General features: G+C 46.0%; 1 protein-coding gene across 1 annotated transcript in view; it reads right to left on the reverse strand.

The window, feature by feature from the left end:
• The window catches only part of LOC140389241 (EEF1A lysine methyltransferase 3-like), a 39,858-nt gene extending 24,291 nt beyond the window's left edge, over window positions 1-15,567 (reverse strand). Inside the window, exon 1 of the mRNA XM_072473411.1 lies at window positions 15,147-15,567. Within this exon, the coding sequence (XP_072329512.1) occupies window positions 15,147-15,299 (153 nt within the window). The 5' untranslated portion in view covers window positions 15,300-15,567. The remainder of the gene's footprint in view (window positions 1-15,146) is intronic.
• Window positions 15,568-15,769: the final 202 nt, after the last annotated feature.

Raw genomic sequence — 15,769 nt, forward strand, 5'->3', positions numbered from 1 at the left:
TTCTTGAACAGGGGAACATCATTCGCCTCCCTCCAATCATCCGGTACTACACCAGTGGAGAGTGAGGGCGCAAAGATTATCGCCAACGGCGCAGCAATCTCCTCCCTCGCTTCCCGTAGTAACCTTGGGTATATCCCATCAGGCCCAGGGACTTATCTATCCTGATGCTTTTCAAAATTTCCAGCACATCCTCGTTCTTGATATCAACCTGTTTGAGTCTATTAACCTGGTTCACACTGTTCTCATGAGCAACAAGGTCCCTCTCTCGTGAATACTGAAGCAAAGTATTCATTTAGGGCCTCCCCCATCTCCTCAGACTCTAGGCACAATTTCCCTCCACTCTCCTTGATCGGCCCTACTCTCACTCTGATCATCCTCTTATTTCTTACATAAGTGTAAAACGCCTTGGGGCTTTCCCTAATCCTTCCCACCAGGGTTTTTTCATGCCTCCTTCTAGGTCTCCTCAGACCATTTTTAAGTTCCTTCCTGGCTACCTTGTAACCCTCTAGAGCCGACTCAAATCCTTGCTTCCTCAACCTTACGTAAGCTTCCTTCTTTCTCTTGACTCGAAGCTCCACTTCTCTTGTAATCCAAGGCTCCTTCACCTTACCATTCCTTTCTCGTCTCAGTAGGACAAAACAATTCAGCACTCGCAGCAAGTGCTCCTTACACAATCCCCACATTACTGTTGTGCATTTCCCCAAGAACAATTGTTCCCACTTTATGCTCCTCAGCTCCTGACTAATAGCAGTATAATTTCCCCTCCCCCAATTAAATACCTACCCACACTGTGTGTTCCTATCCCTCTCCATGACTATGGTAAAGGTCAAGGAGTTGTGGTCACTGTCACCGAAATGCTCTCCCACCGAGACATCTGACACCTGGCCAGGTTTGTTGCTGAGCACCATGTCCAATATGGCCTCTCCCCTCGTCAGCCTATCTACATATTGAGTCAGGAATCCTTCCTGTACACACCTGACAAATCTGCTCCCTCCAAACCATTTGCGCTAAGGAGGATCCAGTCAATATTTGGGAAGTTGAAGTCACCCATGACAAAAACTCTGTTACTTCTGCACTTTTACAAGATCTGCCGACCAATCTGTTCCTCTATCTCTCTGCTGCTATTGGGGGTTTATAGAAAACTACCAATAAAGTGATTGCTCCTTTCTTGTTTCTAACCTCCACCCCTACTGACTCAGTAGACAAACTCTCCTCAACTACCTCCTTTTCTGCAGCTGTGGTGCACTCCCTGATTAACAGTGCCACTCCCCCTCCTCTTTTACCTCCCACCCTATTCTTCTGAAAACATCGAAACCCCGGAACATCTAACAACCATTCCTGGCCCTGTGAAATCGATATCTCCGTAATGGCCACAAAATTGTAGTTCCAAGTACTGATTCATGCTCTAAGTTAGTTCATCTCCCTTATTTCTGACACTCCTTGCATTGAAACAGACACACTTTAACCCATTCCACTGAGTGCAACTTTGCCCTATCAACTTTTTATCCTTCCTCGCAGACTCGCTGCGTACTATTTCTGCCTGTTCAACAGCTACCCTATCCTTTGACCCATAGCTCTGCTTCCCGTTTCCCTGCCAAACTAGTTCAAACCCTCCCGAAGAGCTCTAGCAAACCTCTCACCCTGGATATTGGTGCCCCTCCAGTCCTTCATGTACAGGTCCCACCTTCCCCAGAAGATATCCCAATTATCCACATATCTCAAGCCTTCCCTCCTGCACCAGCCCTGTAGCCACGTGTTCAGCTGCACTCACACTCTGGTCCTTGCCTCACTTCCACATGGCACTGGCAGCAATCTTGAGATCACTACTCTGCTTGTCCTGCTCTTTAGCTTCCAACTTAACACCCCACAATCACTTTTTCGATCCTCATCCCTTTTCTTAGCTATGTTGTTGGTGCCTATGTGCACCACGGCTTCTGGTTGCTCCCCGTCCTCCTTAAGAATCCTGTAGACTCGATCCGAGACATCCCTGGCACCCGGGAGTCTCGCTCGCGACCATAGAATCTCCTATCCATTCCCGGGACTATTGAGTCTCCTATCACTATTGCTTTTCTATCCTACCCCCTTCCCTTCTGAGCCACAGAGCCAGACTCAGTGCCAGAGACCTGGCAGCTAGGGCCTTCCCCCAGTAGGTCATCCCCCCCAACAGCATCCAAAATGTATAGTTGTTTTGAAGGGGAACAGCCACGAGGGATCCCTGCACTGTCTGCCCGTTTGTTTTCCTTCCCCTGACTGTAACCCAGCTACTCTTGTCCTGTACCTTTGGTGTGGCTACCTCCCTGATACTCTTCTCTATCACCCCCTTTGCATCCCGGATGATCCAAAGTTCATCCAGCTCCAGCTCCAGTTCCCTAATGCGGTCTCTGAGGAGCTGGAGTTGGGTGCACTTCCTGCAAGTATAGTCAGCGGGGACAACGGTGGTATCCCTCACCACCCACATCCTAGAGGAGGAGCATGCAACTGCCCTAGCCTCCATCCCCTCTGATCTGAATTCACAAATTTTTAAAGGGGGGGAAAAAAAGAAAGATTAAACACCCTTTAGGCCCTTATACTGTTGCTATGCTCCCAAGTCAACCCTCGAAAATTGGTGATTCTGCAAAATGAATGAGCTTGCTGCCCCCCCCCCCCAAAAAAAACCAAATACACAAAATAAAAAAAAATTTAAATTTAAAAACCCGTAAACAAACAACTCTTACCTTACATAATGTAGCTGCCCCGTGGATCAACTGAAACTCTGCCCTGGAATGCTATTCCGTTCAAAATAATGTATTAATGAGAAAATTGAGACCCTTTCATATTCAGGTCGATGTGAAATGGGCAAACGTTCGTCAAGTTATATTACCAATAATTTATGGAAGGAGGTTTATGCTGGGAGCTGTTGAGGTTCCAGGAGGGGGCAATTAGGAGTAAAGAAACCTCAAGCAAAAAGAGGGGGTTTCAGGCTGGGCGGGGTGCCCTAGGATGGGGTGGGGAGAGGGGGGGGGCGTTGGGGTGGGGAGAGGTGGGGGGGCGCTGTAGGGGTGGGTTGCGGCGTCCGTGCTCCTGCCCCGTCCCCCCTCCAATTGCTGAACCTGGAGGTGATCAGAACATCCCCTGCACGTTGCCTCTAGCACACACATCCTGCGGCCTCCCATGCCTGCCTGGCCCTCATGTCCTACCCATCCTTGCCCTCCCTGAATCCTCCTTGTTGGAGGAGGCCTGGCGTTCACCCTCCTCCTCCAGCACATCGGTCCTCTGCTGTGCGATGTTGCGGAGGACGCCGCAGGCTGCCATGACAAAGGTGACCATCTTAGCGTCATAATGGAGGGCACCTCTGGAGCATCTGACCTGCATCTCTAGGAGTCTGAAGCTCAATCACGCTCCTAGTTGCTGCCTGGGCATCGTTTTAGTGAGTATTTGCATCAGTCTGTGGCCACTGGAGAGGCGTCACTAGACACAACTGCAGTCGATAGCCCCTGTCCCGCAGGAGCGAACCCCCCAACTGATGGGGCGTCACGAATATGTCAGGAATAGTCGGGTGTGCCAGGATGAATGTGTTGGGCACACTGGCCGTTGGGTGCGGACGTGTATGATGCGCAGCTTATGATCACATGTCAGCTGCACATTCATCAAGGTTCCCTTGTGTAGAGTGGCATATCATCTGCAGGTGTCCATCGGGGTGAATGCATCCCGCCGATGATGCCCTGGACTTCTCACCGATGGTGGCGATGAAACCTGCTGCCGGAGAATCCTGGTGGGCTCATCCAGATTGAAATGGATGTATTGAGCCGCCTGGGCATAAAGGACCTCCGTGATGGTGCAGATGGACCTGTGCATCAAGGTCTCGGAGATTCTAGACAGGTTCCCATGCCTGGAGACTATGGCATAATGTCCAGGTCTACCTTCACCTTGACATCACCGCGCGTGGGTGTCCTCCCCATTCCCACGCGGTGGCAGGTGCGCGTGCCATGATCTGGCAGCAATGTCGTACTGTCTCCCTGCTCAGGCAGAGTTTTCGATGGCATGCCCACTCTGGCTGGTCCTCGAATGACAGGCGCAGCCAGCAAACACGGGGCCTGAAGAAGAATGTCGTTGGCACGTCCTCGCCTGTTTGGCGGCCAGCTCCCCATCCTGGGTGGCTGCCCCCTGTTCTATGAGATACACTTTGCTGCTACATGCTCTGCTGCTGCAGCTTCATCTTGATCCTGGAGCAATGCCACCTTGTACAGCTGCAGGGCATCCTCCAGGGCTGCGGCAACTAGCAGGAAGGCAACAATTGCTGTTTGAATTCTAATATCCATTATCGTCAGGAGGTGAAAGGCCAACATGTTAGCATGGTGCATGCCCCATGCCAAACCTGGTCCAATGGTCTACATGGTGGCCCTGATTGGCACTGCGGCTCTGCCCCTGCATGTCCCTATAAGACCACAACACCATAAGAGCAAAATTAAGCCATTCGGTCCATAGAGTCTGCTCCGCCATGCAATCATGGATGATACTTTTCTGATCCCCATTCCCTGCCTTCCTCCATAACCCCTGATCCCCTTATTAATCAATAACCTAGCTGTCTCTGTCTTAAAGACACTCAGTCATTTGGTCTCCACAGCTTCTGCGGCAAAGAGTTCCACAGATTCACCACATTCTGGCTGAAGACTTTGCTCCTCATCTCTGTTTTAAAGGATTGTCCTTTAGTCTGCGATTGTGCGCTCTGATTCTGGTTTTTCCTACCAGTGGATAGATCCTCTCCACGACCACTCTATCTAGGCCTCACTGTATCCTGTAAGTTTCTTTAAGATGCCCCCTCATCCTTCTAAACTCCAGGAGTACAGACCCAGAGTACTCAACCATTCCTCTTACCACAAGCTCTGCATTCCTTGTGAAACTCCTGTGGACGTTTTCCAAGCCAACACATCCTTCCTTAGATATGGGGACCAAAACTGCTCCCAATACTCCAAATGGTGTCTGTCCTGAGCCTTAAATAGCCTCAGAAGTACATCCTTGCTCTTGTACTCTATCACTCTCGACATGAATGCTAGCATTGCATTTGTCTTCCCAACAGTCAACTGAACCAACACCTTAACCTTACGAGAATGTTAAACAAGAACTTCCAAGTCTCCTTGTGTTTCTGATTTCCTAAGCACTTCCCCATTTAGAAAATAGTCTATGCCTCCATTCCTCCTTCCAAAGTGCATAAACGCACACTTTTCCACATTGTATTCCATCTGCCACTTCTTTGCCTACTCTCCTAGCCTGTCCAAGTCCTTCTGCAGCCACCCCTGTTTCCTCAATACTACCTGTCGTTCTACATATCTTTGTATAATCTGTAAACTTAAGCAAGAGTGTCTTCAGTTCCTTCTTCCAAATCGTTAATGTATATGTATATTGTGTAATGTGCATTTTGAAAAGTTGGTGTCCCAGCACCGAATCCTGAGTCACACCACTAGTCACCGGCTTCCATCATTCCCCCCATCCCCACACCCCTGACCACATTGGTGCCCAACACTATGGGGGCCACTGGCCGTGCAGCCTGTTCCTGACACCAGGGTACAAACGGCTAGCACTGCTTTTGCCAGCAGTATGCTCCATTGCCCCCGCCTGGCGCCTCCATGTGGTTACAGTGGCCGCTGCACAGTCGGGCCGCCTGATGCCCCGACCGTGGATGGCGGCCGCGTTTGTTGGGGTGGGAGGTGGCGCAGGTTCAGTTGCAGGGGTGGGTGGAGGTGTGGGCCGCTTTTATGGCCGGTGTCACTCTGCAGATCGAGGGGCCAAGGTTGGTGAACAGTGTGGTACTCAGCAAGATATAGAACATAGAACATACAGTACAGAAGGAGGCCATTCGGCCCATTGAGTCTGCACCGACCCACTTAAGTCCTCACTTCCAGCCTTTCCCTGTAACCCAATAACTCAATAACCCCCCCTAACCTTGTTGATCACTAAGGGCAATTTATCTTGGCCAATCCACCAAACCTGCACGTCTTTGGACTGTGGGAGGAAACCGGAGCACCCGGAGGAAACCCACGCAGACACGGGGAGAACGTGCAGACTCCGCACAGACAGTGACCCAGCGGGGAATCGAACCTGGGACCCTGGCGTCGTGAAGCCACAGTGCAATCCACTTGTGCTACCGTGCTGCCTTGCAGTCTGCGGCAACGGCGATCCGTGCTTGGACACTGCCCTCGTCCTATAGAGGAGGTCACATTGGCCACCTGGTCTGGTCCCCATCAACCCCCCTCCCCCCACCCCACCCCAGACCAGTGTCCAGTCGGCAGCCCACAGTTGCGGCTCTCCATGTCCTACCTCCTCTTTTTTTCCTCATCAGCCATGGTGCTCGTTTCATGATTTTTAAGAGCACAAGTGAATTCCGCCATCGGGAACTCGGCCTATTGGAGGTAGAGAATTGCGGAGTGCCTGAAGAATTAGTCAGGCCCATGAATGATATCAAAACGGTGTTTACTGTACATGCGTTCTGGAATGCCTTGATGCCGCTGTCGATTTGATGGAGAAATGTGGGGCTGGATTCTCCCTTTCAGCGCCTAAGTGCTGACACCAGCGAAACATGTGGAGTCTTTTACGACCAAGAACTGTGTGTGAAACCCTCACCGATTCTGGGACTGGCGAGGGGCTCGCCGTGGCGTCGGGTGAAACTCCAGGTTCCCGTGCCGAAAACAGCTGGAAAATGGCTAGGTCTCTGGCCACATATGCCCACGGCTGCCGACCTGCAGCTGTTGCACTGTACAACATGGCACCAGCTGTGCGCGGACCCACCCCGCCCTCCGCGACCCCAAAACGCACACCCTGGTCACCCCTGGCCACACCCCACCAGTCCCCCCACCCTCCCAGTCCTCGCGGAAGGCTCCCGGCCAGCAGGACAGATGCCTGTCCGGGTTCCCGACCGGATGAGACCATACGTATCCCACACCATTGGGAACGCGGCCCATCGGGGGGCGGAGCATTACATGAGGACGCCAACCACGTGACACGATAATGCCATTTCCGAGGGAATGGAGCATGGCTGACCAATGCTAAAACTGTGCCAGCCCCGATTTGGCCGTCAGAGTGACTTCTCCGCCCAATCGCTGATTACGATATTGCTGTCGGGCAATGGAGAATTCAGCCCGTAGTTTGGCTTCAAATCAGCGCCCACCACGATTTTGGCATCAGAACCGATTCTCTGCCCAATTGCGTTTCCCGATTTCGGCAGCAGCCAATGGGGAATCCAACCCCAGAAATTATTATTGGACGTCAAATTGTCAGCAGATAGTAGATAATTAGAAAACCGTGTTGTCAAGAGCACCAGTTTTAACAACACTGTAATTTGTTGTGTAATTTTAGATGGTCATTAATGCAATTGATGTGGGCATTGGTGCTGTATTATTACAAGATGATGAAAAGTATAGGAAGAACATTTTTTTTCCCATAAAATAAATGTGCATCAAAAGATACATTTGACCACTGAAAATGTATCGTTGAGTTTGGTATTGTTCGCAACATTTTAACATTTCTGTTAGTTAGAATTCATCATTCACAATTGTTTATACACATCATAATCCATTGAAGTTTCTGAAGAAGGTTAAAGATTGTAATTTAAGACCGTTTCGTAGGAGTTTATTTGTACAGCCACTTACCTTGCAAAATATGCATATAGCAGGAAGAGAAGACCGAATTGCAGATTTTTTTTGCGACGTTAAGATGTGAGAACAATGGAACAATGAAAGTTGGGAAAGAAAGAATGAAATGGACAATGTGCATGTTAAAATGTGCATGCATGAATATGGTGAAATAAGTATCTTATAGTCTAAGTGTACTGTGTAGTGATGAGTAGTATTTCAAGTTGAAAAGACTTTGTAAAATGAACAGTAAGAAATCTTACAGCACTAGGTTATAGTCCAACAGGTTTGACTCAATCGCTAGCTGAGGAAGGAGCAGTGCTCCGAAAGCTAGTGATTCGAAACAAACCTGTTGGACTTTAACCTGGCGTTGTAAGACTTCTTACTGTGCCCACCCCAGTCCAAAGGCGGCATCTCCACATCATTGTAAAATGAAACCGTCCTTTCTTATTATTGGTTCATTTTTGCAAGGGGTAGGTGTGATGAAGATAAGAAATTATTATATTTTATATATATTTTTCCCTAATGTTAGACAACCTTGTTTAAGAGGCACACAGACAGTAAGGTTGCGAGGGCAGTGATTAAGGTGTCACAAAAGTGAGATAATCATTGATCTGCACATGAAGTGTTCTGCTAATAGGCCTTCAAAACAATTTAGTTGATCAGAGACAGCGAGCAAACGGGTTATCGTTTGAATTTGAAAGACCCACAGTTTTGGCCACTCTCCTAACCTGTCCCAGTCTATCTGCAGCCCCATGCTTCCTCAACGCTACCTGTCCCTCTATAGACCTTTGTATCATCTGAAAACATAGCAACGGTGCCTTCAGTTCCTTCTTCCAGAGCATTCATGTCAATTGTGAAAGGTTGTGGTCACAACACAGACCCTGGAGGTACACCATTAGTCACCGGCTGCCATCCTGAAAAAGACCCGTTTACTCCCACTCTCTGCCTTCTCCAGTCAGCCTACCCTCTATCCATGCCAGGATATTCTCCTTAACACAATGGACTCTTAATTTATTTAACAGTCTCCTATGCGGCACCTTGTCAAAGACCATCTGGAAATCAAAATACATCACATCCACTGGTTCTCCTTTGTCTAACATACTTGTTACTTCCTCAAAGAATTCTAATAGATTTGTTAGACATAACCTCCCCTTGACGATCCCATGCTGACTCAGTCCTATTTTATCATGTGCTTCCAAATACTTTGCGATCTCATCTTTATTAATTGATTCTTAAATCTTACCAATGACCAATGTCAGGCTAACGGCCTATAATTTCCCGTCTACTGCCTCCCTCCCTCATTAAACAACGGTGTTACATTCACCTCCTTCCATTCCTCTGGAACCCTCCCTGCCTCCAGTGATTCATGAAAGATCACCAACAATGCCTCTGTAATCTCCTCAGCTATCTCTTTTCGAACTCTGGGATGTAGTCCATCCATTTCAGGTGATTTAACCACATTCAGAAGTTTCAGTTTTGTTAGACTCTTCTCCTTAGTGATTGCCACTATAGTCACCTGTGCCCCCTGATTCTCTTGGAGCTTTGGCATCCCACTGGTGTCTTCCAGCGTGAAGGGCAGCACGGTAGCACGGTGGTTAGCACAATTGCTTCACAGCTCCAGGGTCCCAGGTTCGATTCCCGGCTTGGGTCACTGTCTGTGCGGTGTCTGCACGTTCTCCCCGTGTGTGTGTGGGTTTCCTCCGGGTGCTCCGGTTTCCTCCCACAGTCCAAAGATGTGCAGGTTAGGTGGATTGGCCATGATAAATTGCCCTTAGTGTCCAAAATTGCCCTTCGTGTTGGGTGGGGTTACTGGGTTATGGGGATAGGGTGGAGGTGTGGACCTTGGGTAGGGTGCTCTTTCCAAGAGCCGGTGCAGACTCGATGGGCCGAATGGCCTCCTTCTGCACTGTAAGTTCTATGTATGTATGTATGTAAGACTGGTGCAAGGTAACTACTCAGTTGCTCGGCTATTTCTTTGTTTCCTATTATTACTTCTCCAGACACATTTTCCAGGTGTTCAATGTTTATCTTTGACTCGCTCTTACCTTTTATATTTTGAACAATCTCTTCCTATATTCTTTTATATTACTGGCTAACGTACACTCATTTTTGATCTTCTCCTCCTATTGGCTTTTTAGTTGCCCTGTACTCGCTTTTAAAGACTAACAAATCCTCTGGCTTTCCACTGATTCTCGCCACTTTGTATGTTTTTGCTTTTGTTTTTATGCTGTCCTTGACTTCCTTCGTCATCCATGGATACCTTGCCGTCCGCTTAGCATGTTTCCTCCTCCTTGCGGTGAATTTCTGTTGTGCCTCCCGAATAAGTTCCAAAGTGTCCTGCCATTGCTGTTCCACTGTCTTCCCTGCTAGTCTATTTTTCCAATCAACTCTGGCCAGCTCCTCCCTCATGTCTCTGCAGTTACACTTAGTTAATTGTAATACCGTTACATCTGATTCCAGCTTCTCCATCTCAAACTGCAGCGTAAATTCGATCACATTGTGGCCACTGCTCCCTAAAGGCTCCTTCACCTTAAGTTCCCTAATCAAGCCTGCCCCATTACACATCACCAACTCCAGAATTGCCGGTTCCCTAGTCGGCTCTGACACAAACTGCTCCAGAAAACATCTCTTCGACATTCCACAAATTCCTTTTCTTGGGATCCACGACCAACCTGATTTTTCCCAGTCCATTTGCATATTGAAGTGCCCCATGATTATTGAAATATTGCCTTTTTTACAAGCCTTTTCTATCTCCTGATTTATTTTCTGTCACACATCCTGACTACTGCTTGGGGGCCTGGACATAACTCCCATCAGGGTCTTTTTACCTTTGCATTCCTCAACTCTATCCATGGAGGATATATGCCGTCTGATGCTATCTCGCTCCTTGCTATCGATTTAACTTCATTCCTTATAACAATGCAACCACGCCCCCTTTGCCCATCTGCCTGTCCTTTTGGTAGGACACTTATGCTTGTATATTTAGATATAAGCCCCAATTCCCTTGCAGACACTTCCCTGTGAAGCCCACAACATCGTACCCGCCAATTTCAATGTGTGCAACAAGCTCATCTACCTTGTCTGTATACTGCGCACATTTAGGTATAACATCCTTAGTCCTGCATGGAAGGAGTCAGCCCTGCCTGAAGAGTCAGTAAGTCATATAGCTCTAGTCTGAACGAGGGTGTTTAAGTTTGGTCCTGAATGTTTCTCTCTCCAAGAATTCTGCACGAAGTAAAGCAAGTAAATTTTGCTCTTGTTAAAGCATGTTAACTTTGTTCTTGAGTGGTATTTATAATGTATTGTTTTTCGTGATTGGAATAGAGTCGTAGATTAAGCAAGTAAGTTAATATTTCTTCCTTTACCTAAGAACTGCTCTAACTGTTAACAGTAAAGCTACTCCTTTGCTGCTAATGTGGTTAATTCTGTGATGAAATTATTATTACTTGAACATCAGATGTACCCATTGGTTGGTGTTATCTGTTACGCCGATAGTTTGCTCACAGTTTGCAACTTGAAAATAGTTTGGTTCTCGTTCGGGATCCTGACACATGTTACAGCCTTCTGCGTTCAACATAGAATTTAACACATTTAGATTGTGTACTTTTCCTTCAATGTAAGGGGGGAGGGGACGGCTTTTGTTTTGTGTTTTTATTTCTTTAACTTTCGCAAATCCAACCCTACATTACGCACACCACACCCAGGCCTTTGTTTTTCAGCTTATCTGCCACTGAGAACTGACCTCTGTTCTGCTTTGACATATTCTGCAATTTTAACTGGAAGTACACTGTAAGAAAGGACTAGATAATGGGGGCTATTTGGAAAGATGTGGCAAATAATATAAAACTGGAAAAACTGATGGAAAAGTAGCCTGGATGAGGAGTTAAGAAAATGTTTTGGCGATAGTATCTTAGCAGAGAAAACTCTCCAGCCAACCAGACTGCAGGCTATACTAAATCTGGTGTTATGCGACATCGCAAAATTAATTGATAACCTCATAGCGGAGGCAGATGGATGTACCAGTGATGACTGAATCAGATATCCTGTGTGATGGAGACAAGAGCAGATTAAAGACCTGCAATCTGCACCGATGAAATAATGCTAATTCTGTGGGAATGAAAATAAGGCGAGCTAAATCGGACTGGAAAATGAGGTTCAGGGATAGGTCAACAGAGATGCAGTCCTCGATGCTGAAAGGATATTTACGAACACACAGCATGGATACATTCCATTGAGAAAGAACAATTCCAAGAGGAGGATTCAGCCATCTGTGGTTCACTAAACAATTTTACGACAGTATCAAACTTAAGGAAAAATCATATAACTGTGTAAAGACAGGCAGCAGATCAGAAGATTGGACGGTTAAGAGCATCAAAAAATTGCAAATAAGAAGGGAAAAAATAGTGTACGAGCGAAAGCTACCAGGAAATGTAAAGGCAGATATAAAGAGCTTTTATAAATATTTGAATAAGCAATGTGTTGACAGATTGAGCGCTGGTCCTGCAGAAGGTCATCCTGGGGGATTAAGATCAGAAACTGAAATGACAATCACTTCAATGAAGTTACTGTGAAAAGCCCCTAGTCGCCACATTCTGGCGCCTGTTCGGGGAGGCTGTTACAGGAATTGAACCGTGCTGCTGGCCTGCCTTGGTCTGCTTTCAAAGCCAGCGATTTAGCCCTGTGCTAAACAGTTCCTGACAGGAACTTAAGAGTTATCAGAGGCATTGAAGAGTTATTTACATCGATGTTTATAGAGGATGCAAATAGCATCGCAGAAATAGCTGTAAGTGAGGAATTGTGGAGGGAGGGACTCAGGAAAAGCTTTAACATTGTGTTTTAAAAGAAGTGGCCAATGATGTAATTGAAAATTATGAATTGAACTGGCAATTTCCCAACCTAATGGCACATTTCTGGAACCCAGGGAAGTTTGGAAAATTGAAACCAATGCATCAACTACATGAAATGAAAATTTTTCATTTTCATTTCATGCAGTTGATGCATTGGTTTCAATTTTCCAAACTTCACTGGGTTCCAAAAATGTACCATTAGGTTGGGAAATTGCCAGTGCAATTCATCATTTTAAAAGGGGATGGAGGGCGTCGGGTTTTGGGGAGATGGGAAGCAGGAAAGTTGAGTTCAGTTAACTTAACACCTGTCATCGGAAATGCTGAAAGCTATTATTAAATATGTTATTCCATGGCACTCATAAACATTGATGTCAAGCAGGCAGAGTCAAAGTGGCTTGATGAAAGAGTAACCAATTTATTTCAGTTCTTTGAAGGAGTGATGTGTCCTGTGGATGAAGTGGAACCAGATTGCGTAGATTGCCAGAGGGCATTCCAGAATAACCTTCGAGGTGGTAAAGCGCCACCTTGAAGATTATTGTGGAAAATAAACGTACGTGTTTAGGGGGTGTCACATGAGCATTGATCTAAGATTAGCCAGCCTACAGGAAGCAGTGGGTAGTAATAAATAATGCTTTTTTCTCATTGGTGAGATGTAATGTGTAATGTCCCAAGAAAAGCAGTGCTGCGGCCTCAGCATTTTACAACTTATATAAATATATTTGATGAAGGGACAGAAGATACTGTTGTTGAATTTGCTAATGATACAAAAAATACGTCAGTTGTGAAGAAGATCTAAAGGCTAAAAAGGCACACGAGTACCTGGCAAAGATCTGGCAAATGGAGTATAATGTGAACAAGTATAAAATTGTCCAGTTTTGCAGAAAAAATGGGAAATAAGTACCTTATCTAAATGGTGAGAGATTGCAGAGTTTTGGGAGCCGAAGGGATCTGGTTGTCCTGGAGCATAACTCACAGAACGCTAGTATACAAGTCCAATAAATAATTAGGAAACATCCAAAAATGTGATTGTTTATTGAGAGAGAGTTGAATATAAAAGTCGATAGATTATACTTCAGTCGTACATGACACTTGTGAGAATATATCTGTAGGATTGCACACAATGTTGGTCGCCTTATTTAATGAAGGATGTAAATGCATTAGAAGCAATTCTAATGCATGATTGGACAAAAATGATTCTGGGGCATTTGATGAGGTCCACAAGGAGAGGGTGTTTGCTTTTGTGGAGAATACAGAACTACTCAATGCAGGGTCACCTATTTAAGTCAAAAACGAGATGAATGTTTTCTCTCTCAGAAGGTAGTGAACCTCTGGAGCTCCCTTTCTCAAAGACAGTGGAAGCAGTAACTTTCAATGTTTTAAGCGCAGAGGGAGATAGATTCTTGATAAATGTGTGAGGTGAAATGCCACCGTGGTTGTACAGGAGGTTACAGTCAGATCAGCCATGATCTTATAGAAAAGCGAAAGAGGTAGTAGGAGGCCTAGAGGCCTATCCCTGCTCTTAATTCGTATACTTGGATGTTAACCTTGGTGATGGTTTCAGAGTTATTTAAGAATCATAGAATTTAAAGCGCAGAAGGACCCCACTTGGCCCATCGAGTCTCTACCGGCCCTTGGAATGAGCACTGTACTTAAGCCCACTGGTCCACCTTATTCCCCTAACCCAGTAACCGTACTAACTTTTGGTTACTGAGGGAAAATTTAGCACGGCCAATCCACCTAACTTGCACATCTTTGGACAGTAGGAGAAAACTGCAGCACCCTGATGAAATCCACGCAGGGATGGGGAGAAAGTGCAAACTCCACACAGTCATCCGAGGCCGAAATTGAACCTTGGTCACTGGAGCTGCAATAAATAAGGCAATATTGCTCGGCACTAAGTTGTGAGAATACAAAAGATGGCCCAGGCTCGCACGATGTAAATATTACTTTAAACCTGATGCGAGGATCGTGTTGTTCGACATGTTCAATAAACTTTGAGATCACGTTGGGGATGCCGGTTCTTTAATAAGCGAATAACTTCACAGACAGTTAAAATTTATGTGGTATTGGGACTTGAATGGGTGATGCATTATGATGGACGGAGTAGTATTTCCCATCTGTACGGTAGTTATGTTGTCAAAATGCATTCTTCCTGTCCTGTTTTCGGAGTTTTCATTGTTATAATGTGAAGGAACTAAACCTCAAAAATGATCACGGCCAATCTCGGCCTCATGGTAACCAGGTCCTGGCAGCCAGTTCCAACTGAAATATATACATGTGAATTCCTGCAGCACTTAAAGCTGTGCGTGCTAGAGGTGTAAGATTAAGGATGCGGGAAGATTAATGGGTATCATTACCAAAGAAGAAATAATTGAAGTTCACCGAAAAACCGCCTTCCGTGTTATATCCAGGGTGAGATGAAACACAGGTCTAAAGGATCATGTATCTGTTAATATGCCGCAAATAATTCAATCTTGTCAACCTCTTCCCAACAACGCCGCCGTCCCCCTCCCCCTCCTCCTCTCCCACCACCCTAAACAACTGCTGGCCAGTTACATACTTTCGAAATAAACCAAAATCACAGTATCTGCGAATTAAATGCAGCCTTGGAAGATTGGTAACATGATCAATGCACCCAGCTGATTCTAGTTTAAACTGCACAATTGACAAAAGAAAACCGAGGTGAACTTACAGCTCCCCAGACCGTGGTTCCAAATCCAAGACGAGATAATGGATTTACACCGATTTCTAAATGGAAACCACAGGTTTGGTAGAATTCTTTCCAAGTGAAGTCATCATCCTCTTTGATACGCTGCCAAGACGCCTTTTCCATCAGTTTTGCCATCTTTGTGTCGGAAATAATATCGGATTCTGCTCGGTCTCTAAATCTGTGAGGCAGCCTTGTCTCTCTATTCGTTTCTTTCTATGTATATATCAAAAATATTTTTTGTTATTTCCAAAGATTGGAAACGGCATTTGTTCTTGACAGAATATCAAATATACTTGTCAAAGTTTAGTCACATTAATGTAGAGATTCGCCTTATACATTAGACTAAAATAGGTGGTGTCGAATCGGACGACTGTTGTACCCTCCACAATTCTGCTAGAATTGAAATGAATGGCGAGGAATATCGAGCAGGTCGAATGACAAGTTGTGGATTTGACGGGGTCTGTCTTCCACAACTGTCCAAGCAACGTTTTAACTCATTGGCTGAACTAAATGATGAAAAGTAACATTGAATAAGAGAACAGTGGAACAGTGAGCTGATACAATTATAACCGCTCTAAAAAAAACTTGGACATTTTGTTCTGAAC

The sequence above is a fragment of the Scyliorhinus torazame genome, chromosome 14, assembly GCF_047496885.1.
Source record: "Scyliorhinus torazame isolate Kashiwa2021f chromosome 14, sScyTor2.1, whole genome shotgun sequence".
Taxonomy (NCBI): Eukaryota; Metazoa; Chordata; class Chondrichthyes; order Carcharhiniformes; family Scyliorhinidae; genus Scyliorhinus; species Scyliorhinus torazame.